The sequence below is a fragment of the Lampris incognitus genome, chromosome 20 (genome assembly GCF_029633865.1).
Source record: "Lampris incognitus isolate fLamInc1 chromosome 20, fLamInc1.hap2, whole genome shotgun sequence".
Lineage (NCBI taxonomy): Eukaryota > Metazoa > Chordata > Actinopteri > Lampriformes > Lampridae > Lampris > Lampris incognitus.
This window is the reverse complement of record NC_079230.1, coordinates 27683316-27705083: the sequence shown is the minus strand read 5'-3', so window position 1 is coordinate 27705083 and position 21768 is coordinate 27683316. Positions and strand designations below refer to the sequence as shown.

At 44.7% G+C, this 21768-nt stretch overlaps 1 protein-coding gene across 1 annotated transcript in view; it reads right to left on the bottom strand.

The window, feature by feature from the left end:
* The window catches only part of svep1 (sushi, von Willebrand factor type A, EGF and pentraxin domain containing 1), a 164898-nt gene that overhangs the window by 43587 nt on the left and 99543 nt on the right, over positions 1–21768 (bottom strand). The window contains 13 exon segments of the mRNA XM_056300497.1: positions 31–160; positions 401–525; positions 2099–2274; positions 4566–4764; positions 5673–5830; positions 7195–7396; positions 9424–9537; positions 10081–10194; positions 14183–14279; positions 16399–16487; positions 18176–18337; positions 20165–20326; positions 21473–21634. Of these exon segments, the coding sequence (XP_056156472.1) occupies positions 31–160; positions 401–525; positions 2099–2274; positions 4566–4764; positions 5673–5830; positions 7195–7396; positions 9424–9537; positions 10081–10194; positions 14183–14279; positions 16399–16487; positions 18176–18337; positions 20165–20326; positions 21473–21634 (1890 nt within the window).

The window sequence follows — 21768 nt, the reverse complement described above, 5'->3', positions numbered from 1 at the left end:
CTTTGTTTGAGGTGTGAAGCGACCGCCCACCTGCACAGAAGATGCTGTTGAGGTTGGTCTTGACCCGGCCGACCACGCCGCTGAGGAAGTCCGGCCAGGCGAGGACGTTCCCTCTGTGGGTCACATGGGAGGCCGGGCAGCTGCTGGCGAGGACCTTAATCTACAGTAGGGACGGAGGAAGCCTAGGTATCCAACGCACTCGCTCTCGTTCACATATTAACATATATTACATATCTATACCAAGACTCAGGTTCCCATTTAGATTCTATCTGATATTTAGATATGCTCCAAATTTATTCATTGTTATTATGAATATCCTTAAGTTGCAGACTGTGCAGTACACTCAGTCCATGTTTTTGAAATCCGTTGTGTGTCTGGCAAACGGTGAAAATGTGTTTACCTGCTGCGGGGTGAGAACCCGGTCCCAGATGTTGAGTTGGCTGATGGAGCCTACAAAGGACTCCACCGGGTTAAACCCCTCACCCCTCTGGTCCTGATCCTGCCCCAACACCAGCGCGCCACCAGCTACAGAACACAGAGCAAATGTCAGAGGTTATCGACCACTTCCTCTGACCCCATTCCCTCCGTTTCCAAGGTTTCCTCTTAAAAAGTCCCGTAGAACGGCGTTTAGAGGACTGCAAACTTCTGCAGTTTGACGTCTATCTGGACACAACAGAACGGTCGGTGGTATTTTGTGAGGGGAGAGACTGATTTGACTGACAGCCAATCACAGAAGGGCATTTTTATTAGAATATGGACATCAACACGCTACTGGCTCATCTCAGTTTGGTGGTAGAAGAGCATTCTCATTAGTGTACGCCTGCATGTTAGTGTGACACCACTAAAAAATATTTATCAGGAAGAGACAAAAACACAAAATAAACACAAATTTTTTTTGTGAATTTATAGAATAAAATATATAGCGCAGCTCTCTCTAAACGGTCACACACAGGCGACTGCAGACAACTTTTATTCAGACCACCAGCATCCCAGAACCTCCATATTGGTTTCCCAGACAGCAAAATTAAACTAGGCCAGATCCGGGCCGGATGTATCACAGCAACTGGCACGGATCCAATCCAGTGTCTTTTTACGCAATGGGCCAATACCTTAGGAGGCCACATTATGGCCAGAGGCGGGGGGGCAGTCTATGGGCGGATGTGATTCCTATGCGGATCTGCTGGACTGTGGGCAGATCCGGCCCAGTGTCAGGTGCTATGAGGGTTAGTTCTACAGCCAACAGACGAGGGGTATGATGACTTCTTAACTCTTAAAGAAGCATGTGGTGGCCTTGTTTACCGAGCTATGATAAGCAAGAAATAGTCAAGTGAACACCACGTGGAGGGAAAATATCTAGCATATCACCATCAACTCAGAAATATAATGTGTAATATAATGTAGAGTCGTGATATCGACCCACACACCAACAGGAAACGGGTCAGTTTAGACTTACTGCATATAGTCATTTAATTTAGTGACGCTGAGCAAGATATACTGTTATGTAGGCATTATAACATGTGACTTTGCTACTGCTACGTATGGTTGATAGAAATGAGGACCCTCTGTGAAGCTGCAAGACATTTTATTCCCTGCCCCCCGCCCCTTTCTCCCCAGTTGTACTTGCCAATTACCCCACTCTTCCGAGCCGTCCCGGTCACTGCTGCACCCCCTCTGCCCATCCGGGGAGGGCTGCAGACTACCACATGCCTCCTCCCATACATGCGGAGTCGCCAGCCGCTTCTTTTCACCTGACAGTGAGAAGTTTCACCAGGGGGACGTAGCACATGGGAGGATCACACTATTCCCCTCCAGCTCCCCCTCCCCCCCAAACAGGCGCCCCGACCAACCAGAGGAGGTGCTAGCGCAGCGACCAGGACACATACGCACATCCGGCTTCACACCCGCAGACACGGCCAATTGTGTCTGTAGGGATGCCCGACCAAGCCGGAGGTAACACGGGGATTCGAACCGGCGATCCCCGTGTTGGTAGGCAACAGAATAGACCGCCACGCCACCCAGATACCCCGGGAGGCATTTTATTTGATGCCTGCAGGTGACATGAGGTTTACTGTCAGCCGGGCTGAGGATAGCACTACACCTGGGATGGTGGTGCCGACCGACAGGCCTTTGCCCCCGTCCGACGGCTTCCCGTTGATGTAGATCCTCCAGTCGCCGTCCCAGCTCCGCCAGGACACCCCGATGTGGTACCAGTGACCCGTGTTCACCGCCAGGCAGTCGGTGATCCGCTCCTTACCGTTGACATACAGCACCCAACTTTACCGAGGAAAGAAAGACAACGAAAGGGGAAAAAGAGAGAGATTTATGATAAAAAGAGAAGGAAAGTAGGAATAAAGAAAGGTAGGGAAAAAAGAAAACATATCAAAAAAATAAAGAAAGAGAATGCAAGAAAGAAAAACACCTAAGAAAGAACAGATGTTAGAAGTGATGGTCACAATGTGAGCCATCCATTAACATTTCATCTCCACCAGTGTCCACACACACATATATATAAATATAAATATATATATATACACACACACATATATTTTTATATATATATAAGGTCTATTCAAATGTTTTAATATTGTTCTTTTAATGGTGTTTCACCTCTATGTCTGATCACTTCTTGAAATCCATCTTTTTATTGCATTTCCTGTGCATGATGTTCTTTTTAAGTATTTCTTTCATATATATACACTACCGTTCAAAAGTTTGGGATCACCCAAACAATTTTGTGTTTTCCATGAAAAGTCACACTTATTCACCACCATATGTTGTGAAATGAATAGAAAATAGAGTCAAGACATTGACAAGGTTAGAAATAATGATTTGTATTTGAAATAAGATTTTTTTTACATCAAACTTTGCTTTTGTCAAAGAATCCTCCATTTGCAGCAATTACAGCATTGCAGACCTTTGGCATTCTAGCTGTTAATTTGTTGAGGTAATCTGGAGAAATTGCACCCCACGCTTCCAGAAGCAGCTCCCACAAGTTGGATTGGTTGGATGGGCACTTCTTTGAGCAGATTGAGTTTCTGGAGCATCACATTTGTGGGGTCAATTAAACGCTCAAAATGGCCAGAAAAAGAGAACTTTCATCTGAAACTCGACAGCCTATTCTTGTTCTTAGAAATGAAGGCTATTCCATGCGAGAAATTGCTAAGAAATTGAAGATTTCCTACACCGGTGTGTACTACTCCCTTCAGAGGACAGCACAAACAGGCTCTAACCAGAGTAGAAAAAGAAGTGGGAGGCCGCGTTGCACAACTGAGCAAGAAGATAAGTACATTAGAGTCTCTAGTTTGAGAAACAGACGCCTCACAGGTCCCCAACTGGCATCTTCATTAAATAGTACCTGTTAGAGCCTGTTTGTGCTGTCCTCTGAAGGGAGTAGTACACACCGGTGTAGGAAATCTTCAATTTCTTAGCAATTTCTCGCATGGAATAGCCTTCATTTCTAAGAACAAGAATAGACTGTCGAGTTTCAGATGAAAGTTCTCTTTTTCTGGCCATTTTGAGCGTTTAATTGACCCCACAAATGTGATGCTCCAGAAACTCAATCTGCTCAAAGAAGTGCCCATCCAACCAATCCAACTTGTGGGAGCGGCTTCTGGAAGCGTGGGGTGCAATTTCTCCAGATTACCTCAACAAATTAACAGCTAGAATGCCAAAGGTCTGCAATGCTGTAATTGCTGCAAATGGAGGATTCTTTGACGAAAGCAAAGTTTGATGTAAAAAAAATCTTATTTCAAATACAAATCATTATTTCTAACCTTGTCAATGTCTTGACTCTATTTTCTATTCATTTCACAACATATGGTGGTGAATAAGTGTGACTTTTCATGGAAAACACGAAATTGTTTGGGTGATCCCAAACTTTTGAACGGTAGTGTATATACACACACACACACACGTATATATACATACATACATACATACATACATATATTTATATATATATATATATAGACTGGTATATTGACTGGTATTGTATTTTGTGAAGCACCTTGTAACTCTGGTTTTGAAAGGTGCTATAGAAATAAAGTTTATTACATATACATATATGTAACCACCATGGCTATGTAGACTTGCTGGCCCGTTGGCTAATGGGTCGGACCCTTTAGTTGACTGAGGGCGACCCGGGTTCGTGTCCCGGCTGCAGCGGAGTCCCAGCTGCCCCCTGAATTCGCTACATTTGGTACATCCCACTTCTGACACCAATGTAGCGACTTCAGGGGGCAGCCAGGAATCCGCCGCAGCCGGGATGCGAACCCAGGTCGCCCGCACCACGGGCGACTGCAATAACCAGTCAACTAAAGGGTCCGATCTGTTAGCCAACGGGCTACCCAGTCTACACATCCATGGTTGTTACACACTATATATATATATATATATATAGAATCCAGTGAGTCAAGTAAATTCTTTATATATTTAAACTACTCAACATTAAATGAACAGTAGTTGACTTATTTCTAGAGGAACCTCCACAAAGAAATCAAACACTGATCCATAAAAACGTGTCCCATGCAGAATACCGTGGGTTTAAATCCGGGCGTCACACTGACCCGTTGTAGTCGATGAGCAGGAAAGCGTTGTCGCTTCCCTCCACGGCGTAGGAGATCGGCGTGCCGTAGTTGGTGGTGTCCGATGACCTCATCCAGAAGGTGCAGGTGATCTCTGTGAGCGCCGGCATCACCCCGTCCATCAGCACGTACGCGTGGATACCCGACGCCTCGAAGTCCAGATTGAAGGCGGAGGACATCTCTGACGGGTGAGGACGGGAGAGTGGTCACGTGATGGGGGACCAACGGGACCGGACGCACCAGCAAAACTCTCATGTTATTTCATCTTTAATTCACCAACAGAGCCACGTTAACACTCAAAATCTCTTTTTCGAGTGTGTCCTCGCCAAGACAGACGGCAAGACCAGTCACAGAAAACTACATAAGTCGTGTAAAAGGTCATGGAGTCGATTTTGAAAAAATAGGATTAAGGTGAGGGAATAAATGCAAAATAAATTACCAGATCTAATTTCATTGATTTTCCTGTTTTTTTTCTCTTTACTAAATTCTGACATGTTAGTCTAGATCTGTATTATGAATCTACTATGGTTGAATATTAATATGCAACAATAATGTAACTCTGACCAAACATAAAGTTTATTGTGAGGGGTGTAAAATAACTTCCTTTAACTATGTCCAACACTGATATTGACTCTTTTCACTTCCGAAGCTTGCTGTCTTGTGTATTTCTGGACTGGCAGGTGGATCTTAATTGGTTCTGAACCAGCGGAGATCGCTAGCAATCGTTACCTTAGCATAAGCTGCATTTGTCTCTGACGTCTACCGGCAGCTCACCCAGTGACACAACATCCGCACCATGGTCGTTAGCAAAATAATTCTTAACAGTTCATTAACATGTTAAAATATCTAATAACTTCATTATATGTCACTTCTACTTGTACATGGACCCGGGCAACACTTCAGACGTCTGCTGGAGATCTTCGTCGTGACTGGAACTCATCTTTCGCCCGCGTCTCGATAAAGAAAAAACTAAAATCTCATTCGTCATTCCTCTCTCCCTTCCTGTCTCTCTCCTGACCACTTCGTCTCCACTCCCCTCCACCCTCACTCTCAGGTTGCTGTGGTGACGTGTTGTCTGTCCTATAGTACCTGTCTCACACCTGGTTCCGTTGAACCCAGGGAGGCAGTGGCAAGTGTAGGTCCCCAGGCCATCCATGCAGCTGGCTCCGTTCACGCAGGGGTTGGGGTCACACTCGTCCACGTCCATCTCGCACAGCCGGCCCTGGTAGCCCTCGACACACTGACACCTGCGAGGAGCAGAGGGAGAACAAGGAGCCCGGTCACTCTCCTCTGGAGTCTAAAACACACACTGCAGGAATGGACGCCAGCGAGGTCATCTGGTAACAGCAAACTGATGGTCAGGTTTTAATGGAGCAAGTCCTGCACCCGTTTGTCCCGTATGGATATCAGGTACTGCATCAGCATCTGTTACTATGATGACAAACTTCATCATTCAGCCAAACTTTTGTAATATTCTATGCAGTCTCTTAAATAGAAGAACTGAGAATACTCTGGAAAAAATGTTGGATTTACTTAAAAATGTTGTCAAGTGGTCCTACGCAGCTGTGTTTAGTAAATCTGAATTCCTTCAGCCAACATTAATAAATACAGTTACTTAATACAGTTGTGTGGAGCCACTTGGTATGACATTTTTTTGTGAATCCAACATTTAATTTTTTTGAGTGTAAATGCAACATCAATAACCAATGAACATTAATTTCCATATTTCTATGCCCCACCCCCTCTGCCGATCTGGGGAGGGCTGCAGACTACCACATCCCTCCACTGATATATGTGGAGTCGCCAGCCACTTCTTTTCACCTGACAGTGAGGAGTTTCACCAGGGTGATGTAGTGCGTGGCAGGATCACACTATTTCCCCCCCAGTCCCCCCCCCCCAAAATAGGCACTCTGACTGACTAGAGGAGGCGCCAGTGCAGCAACCAGGACACATACGCACATCCAACTCCCCACCCGCAGACACGGCCAACTGTGTCTGTAGGGACGTCTGACCAAGCTGGAGGTAACACAGGGATTCAAAACCTTTGATCCCCGTGTTGGTAGGCGACAGAATAGACCGCTGTGCTACCTGGACGCCCTCCGTTTATATTTGAGCTCAGAGGATTGTACTGATCCCAAATACTGAAAAGAATACATTGTCTTTTAGAATGAAGTTGTATGCTGTATATTACATATTACAGCATTTACTATATACTGAGAAACAAGAAAGTCCATAATGTTGACCATTTTTCATACTGCTGGAAGAATGTTGACTATCTTATATATATATAATATAGTATATTAATAATATATTTAAGGTTTCCCCCCTAACCTAATCCCTTCATTCAAATATGCATGACCGTTTCCAGTAGCACATATTCAATATCCTTGTCAAAGTAAAACTGGGTGTGTAGGAGGTAAATCCATGTGTTTTAGGTTTGGCATTGCTTGTGGCTAAGGCTTTGGTTTACTAGAGATCTGTTTGAAACTGTTCATATGTTCACGTAGCTGTGCTGTAAGTGAAATGAACAAACGGCATTTTTTTTGTAAATGTCCATGACTCAAACACAGAGAGCAACTCTATTCCTTTTCCATCAGATTCCTGCCGTTACCTGTAATTATTGATGCCGTCCAGACAGGAGCCTCCGTTCAGACAGGGGTTGCTGTAACACTCGTCGACGTCGACCTCACAGCGCTCCCCCGAGAAGCCGATGGCGCAGGTGCAGGAATAACCGCCGGTCAGGTCCTCACACATGCCGTCGTTAAGACACGGACTGGACAGACACTCGTTTATCTCCAGCTCACAACGGGAACCTGCAGGAACACCACAAGTCAGGCTCCGATCCATAAAGCAGTTTGACCTCAGACAACAATGATGCAGACCGACAGGAGAGACAACATTCATATGTGAACGTATCAAGCCAGCACACTGGTGTTCCGATTTATTTTTCACAAATACAGACACAGAATATATAAAAATCAATGAGCAAGTTCCTCCTCCTATTTTTCTCATGTGCCCAAATTGTGTGGGGGGAAATCCTGTTAACCGAATTATCTCTATATACTATATAAAGCAAGAGTGTATGTTTGTATGTTCGCTTAAAACTCTAGAAATACTCATTGTAGAACAAAAAGAAAGGTATCTTTCGAATCAGCACTTTCCAAGGATTGCACAGTTCGAAAAATATTTCAAAAACCAAGTAAAAAATTGGATTTATTTGCGAAATTACGTTTATTTTGTGGCGATTTGCGGCAGTGGCGGCAGATTTGCGGTGATTAATACACACATTGGTGAAGAAGTTTGATGAATGGATTGAAAATTATGACACTTGCTAATTTACATTAATAAGATTCATTTATTCGACGTTCGTTCATCACATGTATCATATCATAAATTATCCTATATTTCATCATCGATTATATCGTAAAGATCAGATTGTGTTGTTTGTTTTGGTGGGAACATTTTCCCCAGGCAACGCCGGCTACCTCTGCTAGTTAACATTAATAAGCTCAAAATGAGAAACAACTTTAACTTGATAAGCAAGCATCGCCTACACTGTATGTATCTATCTTAATATTTTATCTGTAAAAAGAAAACTTGTATAGTCTTTGATTTGTATATGCTTTGATTTGACACAGAACATGAAGATTTTCATAGACTGCTAATATGGGCAGGCTATAGTGGTCAACTAAGGCCCAGAAAAGCGCATCCATCCATCCAAACCGCTTATACTACTCTCGGTGTCGCGGGGATGCTGGAGTCTATCCCAGCAGTCATTGGGCGGCAGGTGGGGAGACACCCTGGACAGGCTGCCAGTCCATCAAAGGGGCCGAAACACACACACGCAGACACACACACACATTCACACCTAGGGACAATTTAGTATGGCCAAATCACCTGACCAACATGTCTTTGGACTGTGGGAGGAAACCGGACTACCCGGAGGAAACCTACGCAGACACAGGGAAACATGCAAACTCCACACAGAGGACGACCCGGGACGACCCCCGAGATTGGACTACCCTGTGGCTCAAACCCAGGACCTTGTTGTGAGGTGGCCGTGCTAACCACTGCACCACCGTGCCGCCCAAAAGCACATGAGAGTAATATTTTAAATTAAAACACAGTCCGCGGTGGCGTAGCGGTCTAAGCATCGGCTTGGTGTCGATGCAGTTGCCTACCGGGGACTGGGGTTCGCGCCCCGGTCTCGTCAGATCCGACTATGGCCGGACTCGATGAAGCAGCGATCATTGGCAACGCTGTCTTCGGGAGGGGGGCGGAGTCGGCTTGTGTTCGTCATGTGAATGCGTCTCTGTGTGTGTCGGAAAAACAGTGGTTCGGCTTGGATTCGCCTTGTCACGAAAGTGAGGAGGCGCTTTCCTTCGAGACTGCCGGCCGGAGAGATGCAGTTGGCGAACGCATGCAATACGAGGGTGGGTGTTTGAAATAAAATAGGATCAATTGGCCACTAAATTGGGAGAAAAAAAGGGAAAAATCAGAAATAAATTTATAAAAAAAAAAAAATTAAAACATGAGTTTGCTTCCCTGAGTAAAAATTTTGAAAAATTCAAATTCAAACATTCAGAGATGTAGAAATCACTACGTCAAACCTCTTCACAGCATCTGTTCATTGCAATTCGGGGGGGGACTATATAAAAATCAGCTAGTATCACGATGGCGATTGGTTTACTAGATTGGCACTTAATTACCCACCCCCACCCCCACCCAGCCAATACTTGAAATACAAGAAAAGTGCATATTTTGTGAACTGATCTGTGCGAATAACTTCCTAAAGTAATCTAATCAGGTCAAAGTATTTTTTTCCTGGTGATTATTTCACCTGTGAAGCCGTCGCCGCAGCTGCATGTGAACCTGTTGACTTCGTCCACGCACACTCCCTCGTTCAGACAGGGGGAGGACACACACTCGTTCACCTCCATCTCACACTGAGAGCCTGAGAACAAAATAAAAAAACACAGAATTACTACAAAGATGAGACACTATATGTGGTCGGGTATGCTTCAATAGTGTAAATGTATTCATCAATGCATAAACCTTAGTGCACCATGTGGAAACCTTGAAATATGGTGAAAATTTAAAATCTTTAAATAAGTAGATATTCAGAGATGAATTTATAGTTTCCCCTAATAAAAAAAAAGTTCTCTTTTCAAACCTTAATTCTTCTTTACCACATTTAAAAATGTGCTCAGTATGCATTATGGTGTATGAAGATAGAGGCTGGGAAATTTAAGTGAAAGCAAGGTCAGTTCGACAGTTTCTCGAGACTAATCGTCATGATAACCAAATCATGCCTCGTGACAACAGGTAGAAAACAGACACGGGTTAGTCAGCCTAAAACGTTGCCAACGTTGTCACTCGCACTTGGAATAAAAAGACACTTGAAGAAGAAAAGCTGTCAAAATGAATTAATTAATTTTTCAAGTCTTGCATAAAACACTGTTAAAATGACAATTTTGCAATGAAGGGGCTTCCATACCAACAAATCCAGGCTGGCACTGACACTGGAAGTCTCCCATGCCGTCTTTACACAGGCCGCCATTCTGACAAGGAGCAGAATCACACTCGTCCACATCACTCTCACACTTCGCACCTACGGCAACAAAGTCAGGTCAAAAAAGGGCTTTTATCAGAGAACATGTGACACAACAACATGGACAGAGAGGACAGGGGGTTTCTGTTCCTGTGTGTGTGAGTGTACATACATACAAATGGTGTGTGATTTTCACAAAGAGGACTAAATATATCACAGCAGCAAAAAAACAAAAAAACAAAATGAAAGACTGACAGAAAGAGAGCTATACGCGGAAGCTAAGTGGAAATACTCGAGATATTAAGGACAGGACTTTAAATCTGCAATGACTTTAAAACAAATCTGTGATTTTTTTCCCCCCATTAATAAATGGTTATTTTATCCATGAGTTAGGTTCCGTAACACTACCAGTCATCTTTACCGTGGTTGGAGAGACTCACCGATCTCCGTATACCACTGCTGAAAGGTTTTTACCGGGTAGGACGAACACTAGCGCAGCGGCAAACACGTTCATACTCAAACAGGGAACATGATTGAAACTTGATGCCGATGTGGCCATGACAATCAATATTACTGTACAACACTTCGCCAACAGATTGTCACCTTGTCGTGGTGGAGAAGTTTGCGTGTTTCTGAGATCCCAAGAGCAAATCCGTCTGGAACTATGCTCTTGGTAAGGTTGCCCATGGCGTTAAGGTCAAGGGGGGGTTTCCCAACAAAGCACAATCCAAAAAAGACCTCACCAGTGGAACAGGTGGAGGAGGAGAACTTTAAGGGAGTGTCACAACGGCTGGGAAGGCAGATGAAAGCTGTAGCAGAGAAGGGCCCCCAGTCATCTTGGACTCAATACCACTGGATTTTGACCCAGATCTTTCAAGGACTGTGGTGGCTGTCCATGCACCAGCCTCCCCATGCTAAACAAAGTGAAGCACAGGCGTCCTCTATAAAGGGAATCCACCCTAACATCCTGGATTAAGTCCTGTGGCAACCAGCAAGTGGCGATGGGGGCAGGATTGTAAAGTTAGGAAGCTCCTAGTCACGAGCTAGCACATCAGGAGGTGGATGCTTGTTTCAGTCACTGGACTTTTGGATTGAGGCAGAAAAGAGCCCTTTGGCAGCTGCACCCATGACCGAGCAGCCCTCTTCACGATACACTCTGCTCACCCCACCGGGGGAAGGGGCTAGAAAACGTGCCCTAAAAACAGCATGCCTCAAACCTACTGACTGGATTACAACAACCAGAGGGATCACCACATACAGTCAGAATTACAAGAAAATGAATTTTGGAGCCTGCAATGTGTGCACCCTGCTGGACAGTGCAACCAGTGAATGACCGGAGACAAGAACCGCAATCGTTGCCACAGAACTGAGGAGATGCCGGATTTACCTAGTTCCCCTTGCCAAAACTCGCCGGGCAGATCAAGGACAGCTGAAGGAGGAGAGTGGTGGATACACCTGTGGGGATCAGAGAGTGTCTTATGACCATCCGCCTGTTGCTCGTCAACAACCAGATGGCAACAGTTGTGAGTGCTTATGCCCCTACTTTAGACTCTAAACAGGATGTTAAAGATGCCTTCTACACCTGCTTGGATGAGACACAGTCAAGAATCCCCAGGGAGGATAAGGTTATTCTGCTAACGGACTTCAATGCTAGGGTCAGCAAAGATAACCACCTTTGGTAGGGCACTATAGGAAAGAAAGGCATTGAGAACATCCAACTCTAATGGAGTTCTCCTTCTCAGCAAGTATGCTCAGTATGACCTCACCATCACCAACACTCTTTTCCGACAAAACAAAAAACAAAAAAAAACAAGCTCAAGGCATCTTGGACGTACCCCCACTCCAAACAGTGGCATCTCATTAACTTTGTCATTGATCAAGCCAGAGACTGCCATTATGTGTACATCATGAGGGCCATGGTTGATGCTGATGAGTGCTGGACGGATCAATACCATATCTACTCTACTATGTCCATCAAACTGAAGAGGAAGATGAGGGTTAAAAAGAAGTGGATTTGGCCAAGACTGAACCGTGAGAGCCTGGATGAAACTACCACCCAGCAGCATCTTCAGGCCTCTCTTGAGGAAAGCCTCCAACAGGAATATCCTGATGACATCAAAGAACACTGGAGCTCCTCAAATCCACCATCCTCGATACCTGCAAAACCACCTGTGGGTACACGTCCAGAAAACACCAGGACTGGCTTAATAAGAACGACATAGAAATAGAACAGCTAATCTATAAGGAGAGGAAAGCCTTTTGTGCCTGGCAGTATGACATCAATTGCAAGGCCAATAGACTGGCCCACTCCAGAGCCAAGGCTGACGTCCAGCACAAGGTGAAGGAGCTTAAAAACTCTTGGTAGACTGAAAAAGCTCTGGAAATCCAGAGACTGGCAGACTCAGGTGACACCGGAGGCTTTTTTAGTGCTACCAAGGCTGTCTATGGTCCAGGCTATGGCCACCTTAACCCCTTGTGCTCAAAAGACGGGCAGCAGCTGCTGAAGGACGAGTCCATTAATGCCTGATGAAAGGAGCAGTTTCAGGAGCTCCTCAACCATGACAGCACAACCAAGCCTGACATCACCAGCTACATCCCACAGAGTCCCATAAGAGAAGACATAGGGGAACTTCCCACCATGACAGAGGTACAAGATGCAATCAAGAGCCTCAAAAACAATAAGACCGCTGGTCCAGCTGGGATCCCAGCTGAGCTCCTGAAGGAAGGTGGGCCAGAACTCCTATACCACAGCCATGCCCTACTCCTCAAGGTCTGGGAAAGGGAACAACTACTCTCAGAGCTCAGGGATACTCTGATAGTAACCATATTCAAGAACGGGGAAAAGGCTGAGTGTGGAAACTACAGCGGCATCTCACATTTGTCAACAACTGGCAAAGTGCTTGTACGTGTCCTAGCAAACCAACTGCTACCTCTGCCCCAGGAAGTACTCCCAGAATCACAGGGCAGTTTCCGCCCATCCAGAGATTCAGCAAACATGATTTTCACAGCATGCCAACTCCAGGAAAAATGCTGTGACAAAAGCAGACTCTCTACATGGCCTTCGTATCTAACATAGCCTTTGACACAGTACACCGCCAGGCTCTGTGGAGCATACTATCAAGGCAGGGCTGCCCTGATAAGTTTATCTGAATACTGAGGCTTCTATATGATGGCATGTCAGCCACTGTGCTCCAAGTCTGAGCCCTTCACAGTGGAGACAGGGGTCAAGCATCATTGTGCCCACCCTGTTCGCCATTGATGCTACCATACTCCACCTCATTGGCCAAGAGCTTCCACAGGGGATCACAATCCTGTACAGAACAGATAGCAGGCTCTTCAACCTTAACCAGTTCAAGGCCAAGAGCAAAGTCAGCAACGCCACCATCTTGGAGCTGCAATATGCGGATGACAACACCATCATGGCACACTCTGTTGCAGACCTCCATCAGAAACCACGGATTTGAGCTTTAAATGTCAAAAGGCGTTATTCTTTATGCTTACTTGTACTGGTACTTGCCATGAGTTGTCTAGTACTTGTGTACCAGGGCTGGGTTAACTCGTGCTAATTCAATCCTTTTTTTTCGGGGGGGGGGGGGCTTCAAAACTCAAAGATTTGAGCCCTTTTGGCTAAAAGAGACAGGTGAACAGTTTCAAGTTTTAAATTAATATTAGTAAAAATTAATCTAAGTTAGTAGTTTTCAAACTATGGGTTGGGACACACAAGTGGTTCGCAACAGAGGTCGGGTGGATCATGGGAAAAAAATTTTGTTTGGAGACAGAGTAAAAGAGGGTAAATACAATTTCTTTTTATTGGGAATGCCTCATTCATGAACAATATAAAGGATTGTTATGATGATAATCTCGCCTTCGACAGGTAATGTGAATTTACTGCTGTATTTACTACATGAAATATTTGGTGGGTCCCAGGTCAAAAAATACCTCCACATGTGGGTCAGGACATGAAAAGCTTTAGGAACTGCTGATCTAACTGAAAACCCTACTGTGAACCCACACAATCCTGAGCCATTTTCAGACCAGCTGGTTTTACCTGTAAAGCCTGGCATACAGGTGCAGACATATCCAGCCCCCACCTCCTCACACGTCCCTTTGTTCTGACATGGATTCAGGAAGCACTCGTGGAACACCTGTGAGGACAGCAAATCAGATTTTGACCTTTCCAGACAGTTGAAATGGACACATTCTCACCTGGACACAACTAAACAGACGGTGCTAAAAGTCCATATGAGATACTGTACTATACGGGCAGGCGGCCCTGAGATGCTCAACAGCTGATTCTCAAAGAGTTACGGGGTAAGATTCAGAGGGGAATCGTCAGGGCCCTCTAGGCCTAAGATATTCTAAAAAATATTCAAAAAGTCATCAGTTCTAATTTTATTTTATGAATTCATAATTTAACAACCTATATCTAAACAAATGTTTCTGGGGAAATACACCCTTCAAACCTGCCTATTCAGCTTGAGTTGGAATGTAAAGGGTTAAATGAAAGAAGCCCCTTTGCCTCCCTGTCAGAATTTTGCTGCGTCTGCAGTTGCCGGGAAGAAAATGCTGTCAATCAGGATCCGCGGTGGTGTAGCGGTCTAAGCATGGGCTTTGTGTCGATGCAGTTGCCCGCTGGGGACAGCGCCTCGGTCTCGTCAGATCCAACTATGGATGGACTCGATGAAGCAGCGATAATTGGCAACGCTGTCTTTGGGAGTGGGGCGGAGTCGGCTTGTGTTTGTCACATGAATGCATCTCTGTGTATCGGAAAAAGCTGTGGTTCGGCCTGGATTCGCCTTGTCACCGAAGCGGCGAGGCATCTCCTTCAAGACAGAGAGATGCAGTTTGCGAACGCATGCAGTACGAGGGTGGGTGTTTGAACTAAAATAGGGATCGATTGGCCACTAAATTGGGAGAAAGAAAAGGGAAAAATCAGAAATAAATGTAAAAAAGAAAATGCTATCAATCGGAGAGTAATTTCAAATGACGGTAAAATTGACGAATCATATCTTCCTTCTAAATGGGTGGGCTTTGTTATCGCTAACTGTGTGACATGTTCCGCCCACTGCAGGAGAACATGACCCACAAGCTAGTGGGAAAAAATAAAGCCAATAAACTAGCTAGCTTGTCAGCTTGTTGGTTAATGATGGAAACCATGAGTAATGTTAACGCTAGTGAGGAGGACATCATTGCGAATTTACCATACATACCGTTGTCAAGATGAACTTTTAATGAAAGGTTTGAGGTAATAAGCAAAGGATGACCTACACCAGAGCTTAATTTAGTAAGTTATTTAAAATCTAATAGGCTGTCGTGCCAACTGATTGTATTCTGGCTGCCACTGCCACTAAGGTTTATTTGGGAAAATGGTCATTATGCAGAATTACCGGTCAATCTGCAAATCTGCCAACTAGGCAGTCATTATGCGCATTTACCGTAACATGTATATTTAACAGGCTGCTGTGCCAATCTAATACTTTTAGTTATTAAAAATACTGCTTGTTTGTTTGTGGTGGTGGGTTTCAAAATGCCATGATCACTGTTCGCTGTCCATGGTTCTGAAGTGTCTGTCGCTAATTTTTGATTTTGATTTTGATATACTCTATTGATTCCCACAGGGAATTACGCTCTGCATTTAACCCATCCTAGCTGTGTAGCTAGGAGCAGTGGGCAGCCACTGTGAAGCGCCCAGGGACCAACGCCAGTTCGTCTTGTCATGCCTTGCTCAGGGGCACAGACAGGAGTATTAACCCTAACATGCATGTCTTTTGATGATGGGGGAAACCGGAGCACCTGGAGAAAACCCACTGCAGACACGGGGAGAACATGCAAACTCCACACAGAGGACGACCTGGGATGAACCCCAAGGTTGGACAATCCCAGGGTTCGAACCCAGGACCTTCTTGCTGTGAGGTGACAGCACTAACCACCGCACCACTGTGCCACCCAACGTTTGCTTGGCTGTGTGTGCCGTCATAACATGCAGGCTGGCCGAGGCTGGACTAGCTTCGTACTTCCTGTTTCAGAGCTGGACTTGTCATGGGTAACTTTTGCAGTATTATAGGTGAAGACACAGTAAGCAAGGCTGGTAGTTTGCTTTTTTTCCCCGATCAAGGAAGGGGGGGTCATACAGCCAAGGTTTAAAAGTCACAGTTCGCCACTGGTAAGATCAGATAAATCCTGGTCGAATAGACATTGATAATGATGGTAATTCTGTGTTTTATGACATGAGAAAAAAATGTAGAGGACAGTTGGACAACTGACCTGGCTGCTGGCTTGATAGTCCTCTATGACCTCCACCTCCGGTGCTGAAGTTACGCTTTCCTCCTTTGGCAAAAAACTTGAGCCAAAACCTGCCGATGACATCCAGGGGAAAGAGAGACAATGTCGGCACAATAAGAAGACAAAAATAATCAATCTGGAAAAGTCTTTCCACTTGCTATAAAACTGGCAGATGGTTACTGTTCATGTGAACAAAATCAGTATTCTTTTGCAAACTTGGCAGTATCTCTCTGGCTTCGCTCCCTCCCACACCAAACTCATCCAAGAATATTAATTTCCATTCCCCTGAAGTCTAATGTAAGTCACGTTATTTCCATTTCCCCCCAATTTTGCACAGTTAATCCATTCTTCCCATTCAGCCGGGCCATCAGACAACACAGGTTTATAATAACTGAAGCAAAGTTTATAATGCTGCACAGACTTCAAGAGAACAGACCTGTCCACTTTATGTATCGTTATTCTGTTGCTGTGACTGAATTATGGCAAAAGTTTTGAAATTGGGTTTGGGGAATAAACAGGGGCCCTGAGGCGGCCATTGTGGGTCACCAAGCAATATGAGTAACGGTATTATTCATCTCATTATTATTTTACTAAGAGATTGGATGAGACAGAATGATTGCACACTTATAGTTGTACAGCGGTTGTGTATAATTTCCAGCTGTACGTGGGCATTTATTTAGTGTTTATTTATACTCGACTTCATCCAGCTCAGCTCCATATCACTGCTGCTGGCGTGTGTGTGTGTGTGTAAAAGCATACTTGGCCAATAAAGCTTGATTCTGATATTCTGGAAATAACTGTTCTGATTAAACATTTCTCTCTCCCCGCTACTGTTGGCTTAGAGAATACATAAACTATCGATAAAAAAAATCATATCCATCAACAAAAAGAGGAAATCCTATCAAATTTAAGTCCAGAAGCTATTGTATCTGCAACCATGTTTTTATCCAAGGGTTTTTATGCACATTTTGTGTTTGCAGTAAAAAAGGCTTGATGGAAACTGCAAATAACTGCAAATAAAATCCCCAAAAATGTTGCAAAGGAAACACGAACAATAAATGAAATGTAAACAGAATTTCATGACATGATGAGCTGTGTTTTAAATCTTAATTTCAAGTGGGCGATGGTGGATACTAACAGATACACTATAACCTACAACTATAACACTATAATAATAATTACAAGACTACAACTAAAACTATATCCCCATAACTAGAATTATAGCACTACAACAAAAACACTAACTTTAATTATAATTCTACCATAACACTAACTATAAACACTACTATTTTTGCCTTGTCTAGTTTTATCTTTTTTTGTGAAGCACTTTGTAACATTGTTTTAGAAAAGTGCTGTATAAATACAATTATTATTCATTCATTCATTATCCAAACCGCTTGATATTAATAATAATATTATTATTATATTATCATTATAATTGCACAATAACATTGCCTTAATAATAATAATAATATTATCATAACTGCATCACAACACTGCCCAGTGTAATTTGCCTTCATTCCTGGACAGCATTAAACATGGACATCGGTTGAACCAGAAGAGCAATAAAAACCCATCTGATATAATTCACATCTTGATAGAATTTGCCCGTCCTGATCGTAGTTGTGAAGTATGGACATATTCAGGGTTTTATTTGCTTTAACTGTTCTGATGTTTTACTGCAACATTTAATTTTTCCCCTGATATTCATTTGAACCTGGGATGGAAACGTGACTTGTGTTGGTGTTATGGCACTCACTGGAGCAGTGCTGGATGGCGGTGGCCCCGGTGATGGTGGTGGTTCCATAGAAGGGGCAGGAGAGGCAATAGGAGCGTCCGTGCTCCGGCTGGTAATAATCTCTGGGACACGGATAACAAGGAACCAGACCGGTACGAGAGAAATGCCCTGCTGAACAGGGAACTGGACAGGAGAGAGGAGAGGAAAGGGGTAGGAAGGCAGGACACATTTTATCAAGGCTTAATTCCTGTTTATATTTACTATAAATATATTCCTTATGTTTCAGTCGTCTTTCAGAGTCGAAGAAAACAGTTTATTACAGAAAAGTAGTTCAAAACTATTATCTAATTTTTAGGATTTTGCACATACTTGGTTAAAAAAATCGTTAATCGAGGCTAACGCATAAAAATTAATGGTCAGCTTCGAACAAGGTGCATTTCCCATCTTTTGACAGAAGCTGCGAATGATCCTGGTAGAAATGGTGGTTTTTGGCCAGCGGTGTAAAAACCAGGTCCAGAAAGTAAAAGTCCAAACCATGTATTTGCTCCACTCATGCACTACACCAGCAGATTCTAGTCAACACCACTCCTCAACTAGGTGTAGGGGAAACTAGCTAATGAAATCAGCTGGTTTAGTAACATGGTTGGAGCAAATACACGGTTTGGACATTTACTTTCTGGACCGGGTTTTTACGACTCTGTTTTTGGCGGCACGGTGGCCCAGTGGTTAGCGCTGTCACCTAACAGCAAGAAGGTCCTGGGTTCGAACCCCGGGGTTGTCCATCCTTGGGGGTCATCCCAGGTCATCCTCTGTGTGGAGTTTGCATGTTCTCCCCATGTCTGCAGTGGGTTTCTCTGGGTGCTCCGGTTTCCCCCACCATCAAAAAGACATGCATGTTAGGGCCCTGACACACCAGGTCGATAGCCGGCTATCGGCCAATGTCGGGCCGTCGGTGAGCAAATGTGACCCTAGTTTTGGTGGTGTGTCCCTCACCGTCGGCACTAGTCGGACCCCTGTCAGCAGCTTCTCAGCCGATGTTCAATCGGCGGAGCCCGTCGGCAGGACAGATCACTCTGATTGGCTGTTCAGCTTAGCAAATCAGTGCAGAACGTACATGCTAGTTGGCCGTCGGCTGTAGTCTTTGCGGTGTGTTCAAGTGCTACTTCTTGGCCCAGATGGCAGGCGACGTGAGGCAACGCAACAGTCGGCCTTTTGTCGCCGCTAGTCGGTTTGGTGTGTCTGGGCCCTTAGGGTTAATACTCCTGTCTGTGCCCCTGACCGAAGCACGGCAAGACGAACTGGAGTTGGTCCCCGGGCGCTGCCCGGCGGCTGCCCACTGCTCCTAGCCACACAACTAGGATGGGTTAAATGCAGAAAAGAATTTCCTCACAAGGATTAATAAAGTATATCAAAACCCCTAAATAAATAAATGAATAAATAAAATCCAGCAATCGAGCTAAGCTAGGCTAAACGCACCATTCAGCGTACCTTCAAACTACAGACATAAGAACGGTATCCACGAGTTTGATGGACTCTATGTAAGTAGGGCACATAGTAAAAACCCCAGAAACTGAACTATCCCTTTAATACAGCGTCACTCTCAAAATACAACCCTTACTGCCCCTTCTGGTGATATCGGAAATTGCATTGAAATTGGACCAAACCAAATCCCAGAATCTAAGAAAATTCGTCTGTGCCGTTGTGTCAGCACCTTCCCCACCGCCAAACAAAAAACCTGGTTGAACCTTGAGTTTTACTTATCGATGTTGTGTTGTGTTGATAAGGGTCTTCGACCAGCTTGTTCCATCATATCTGCCTGTTAGACACAACTTCACTTTATCTTCAAGCTCAACATTACCTGCCATTGCAGTAAGGATGTAAAACACCACCATTTTTTCTGCTCGAGTCCTTCCAGACAGAAAATGGTTCATGTCTTGGATATTCATATATCTGCTGTTCTGTTCAATATATCGGTTACTATACTGTGTACTGAGACTTTGCGGCTCTCACCTCCACACTCGGACTCGGCCTCGGCTCCTCTGGTGACGGTGGAGGTGTCGCCAGGACAGACCAAACACTCTCTGGCACCAAACGCAGGCTGGAAGTGACCCAGGGGACACGACTCGCAGGTCTCCAGCCCGTTCAGTGATTGACTGCCAGGCCTGCACTGCCCTGCAGACAGACGCCAGCAACCGTACCGTAATGCTTAATAACACATCGGGTAGAAAAACAAAATGTCTGACTGATTGTTAAAGCAAAAGTGGTGGGAACACTTTCAAGGCCGTGCATTGATTCAATATTACTGTTTATCGTTTTTCAATGATATTATATTGGCCTGAATTTTGGACATCGCCATATCATGATACACAGTTGTCTTGATAAAATTCATGATCACAAGAATTTGTTCTCTTAATTTTCTCACAAAATTAGGTTTTACATGTTTGAGGGTGTGTAATTAGAAAACTAGTTGCTTAAAAGTTATACATTACATTACCAAACTGTTCAACGTCATGAACCTCAGTTGGATCCCCCCCCCCCTTTTTCTCCCCAATTGTATCCGGCCAATTACCCCCCTCTTCCGAGTCATCCTGGTCGCTGCCCCACCCCGTGGGATTGGGACTATCACATGCCTCCTCCGATACGTGTGGAGTAACCAGCTGCTTCTTTTCACCTGACAGTGAGGAGTTTCACCAGGGGGATGTAGCACATGGGAGGATCACGCTATTCCCCCCAGTTCCCACTCCCCCCTGAACAGGCACCCCGGCTGACCAGAGGAGGCGCTAGTGCAGCGACCAGGACACATACCCACATCCGGCTTCCCACCCGCAGGCACGGCCAATTGTGTCTGTAGGGACGCCCGACCAAGCCGGAGGTAACACGGGGATTCGAACAGGTGATCCCCGTATTAGTAGGCAATGGAATAGACCACCACACCACCCAGACACCCAGTTGGATTTTTAAACATGGTATTTTTGCACATGTAAGCAGATATCATGATAGATATGGATATCGTGTAAAAATCCACTGATTACGGTGATGATGGTACTTCATGTCACCTAGCACTACCGTCCTTCCACACTAAACACATTTCTGACATGGGGAATTATTGCAGCTAATTGAGCATTTCTTTTAGCTTTGGCATTTCTTTGCCTCATCAGTCAACATAACAATAAGTGCCAGGAAGTTTTAATTGTCTCAGGACTGTATTTGGAGGTCACCAGCTGAACATCGACCCATATGAAGGTAACGCTAACCGATACTTAAAAAAAAAAACAAAAAAAAAAACGATGTCAGACTGGGAACGGGTGGCGGTCATACCTTTACACTCAGCCATGTTGCGGGAGTGCAGGTAGGCGGTGGAGGTGCCTTCAGGACAGGCTTTACACTCCAGCTGGCCTTCGTGGTCCTGGTAGGAGCCCAACCAGCAGCTCTCGCACTCGTTGTACTCCAGAGAGAAGTAGGTCCCCACTGGGCATTGGACTGCAAAGGCGGACATCATCAGGTATGAAATGGTGAACACTAAACCCAAAATATACACTGACCAAGACGTGAAACAGTTTGAGAGCACCGCTAATCTAGACTTTTTTTTTTGTAAAGCTCCTCTTTTTATGTAC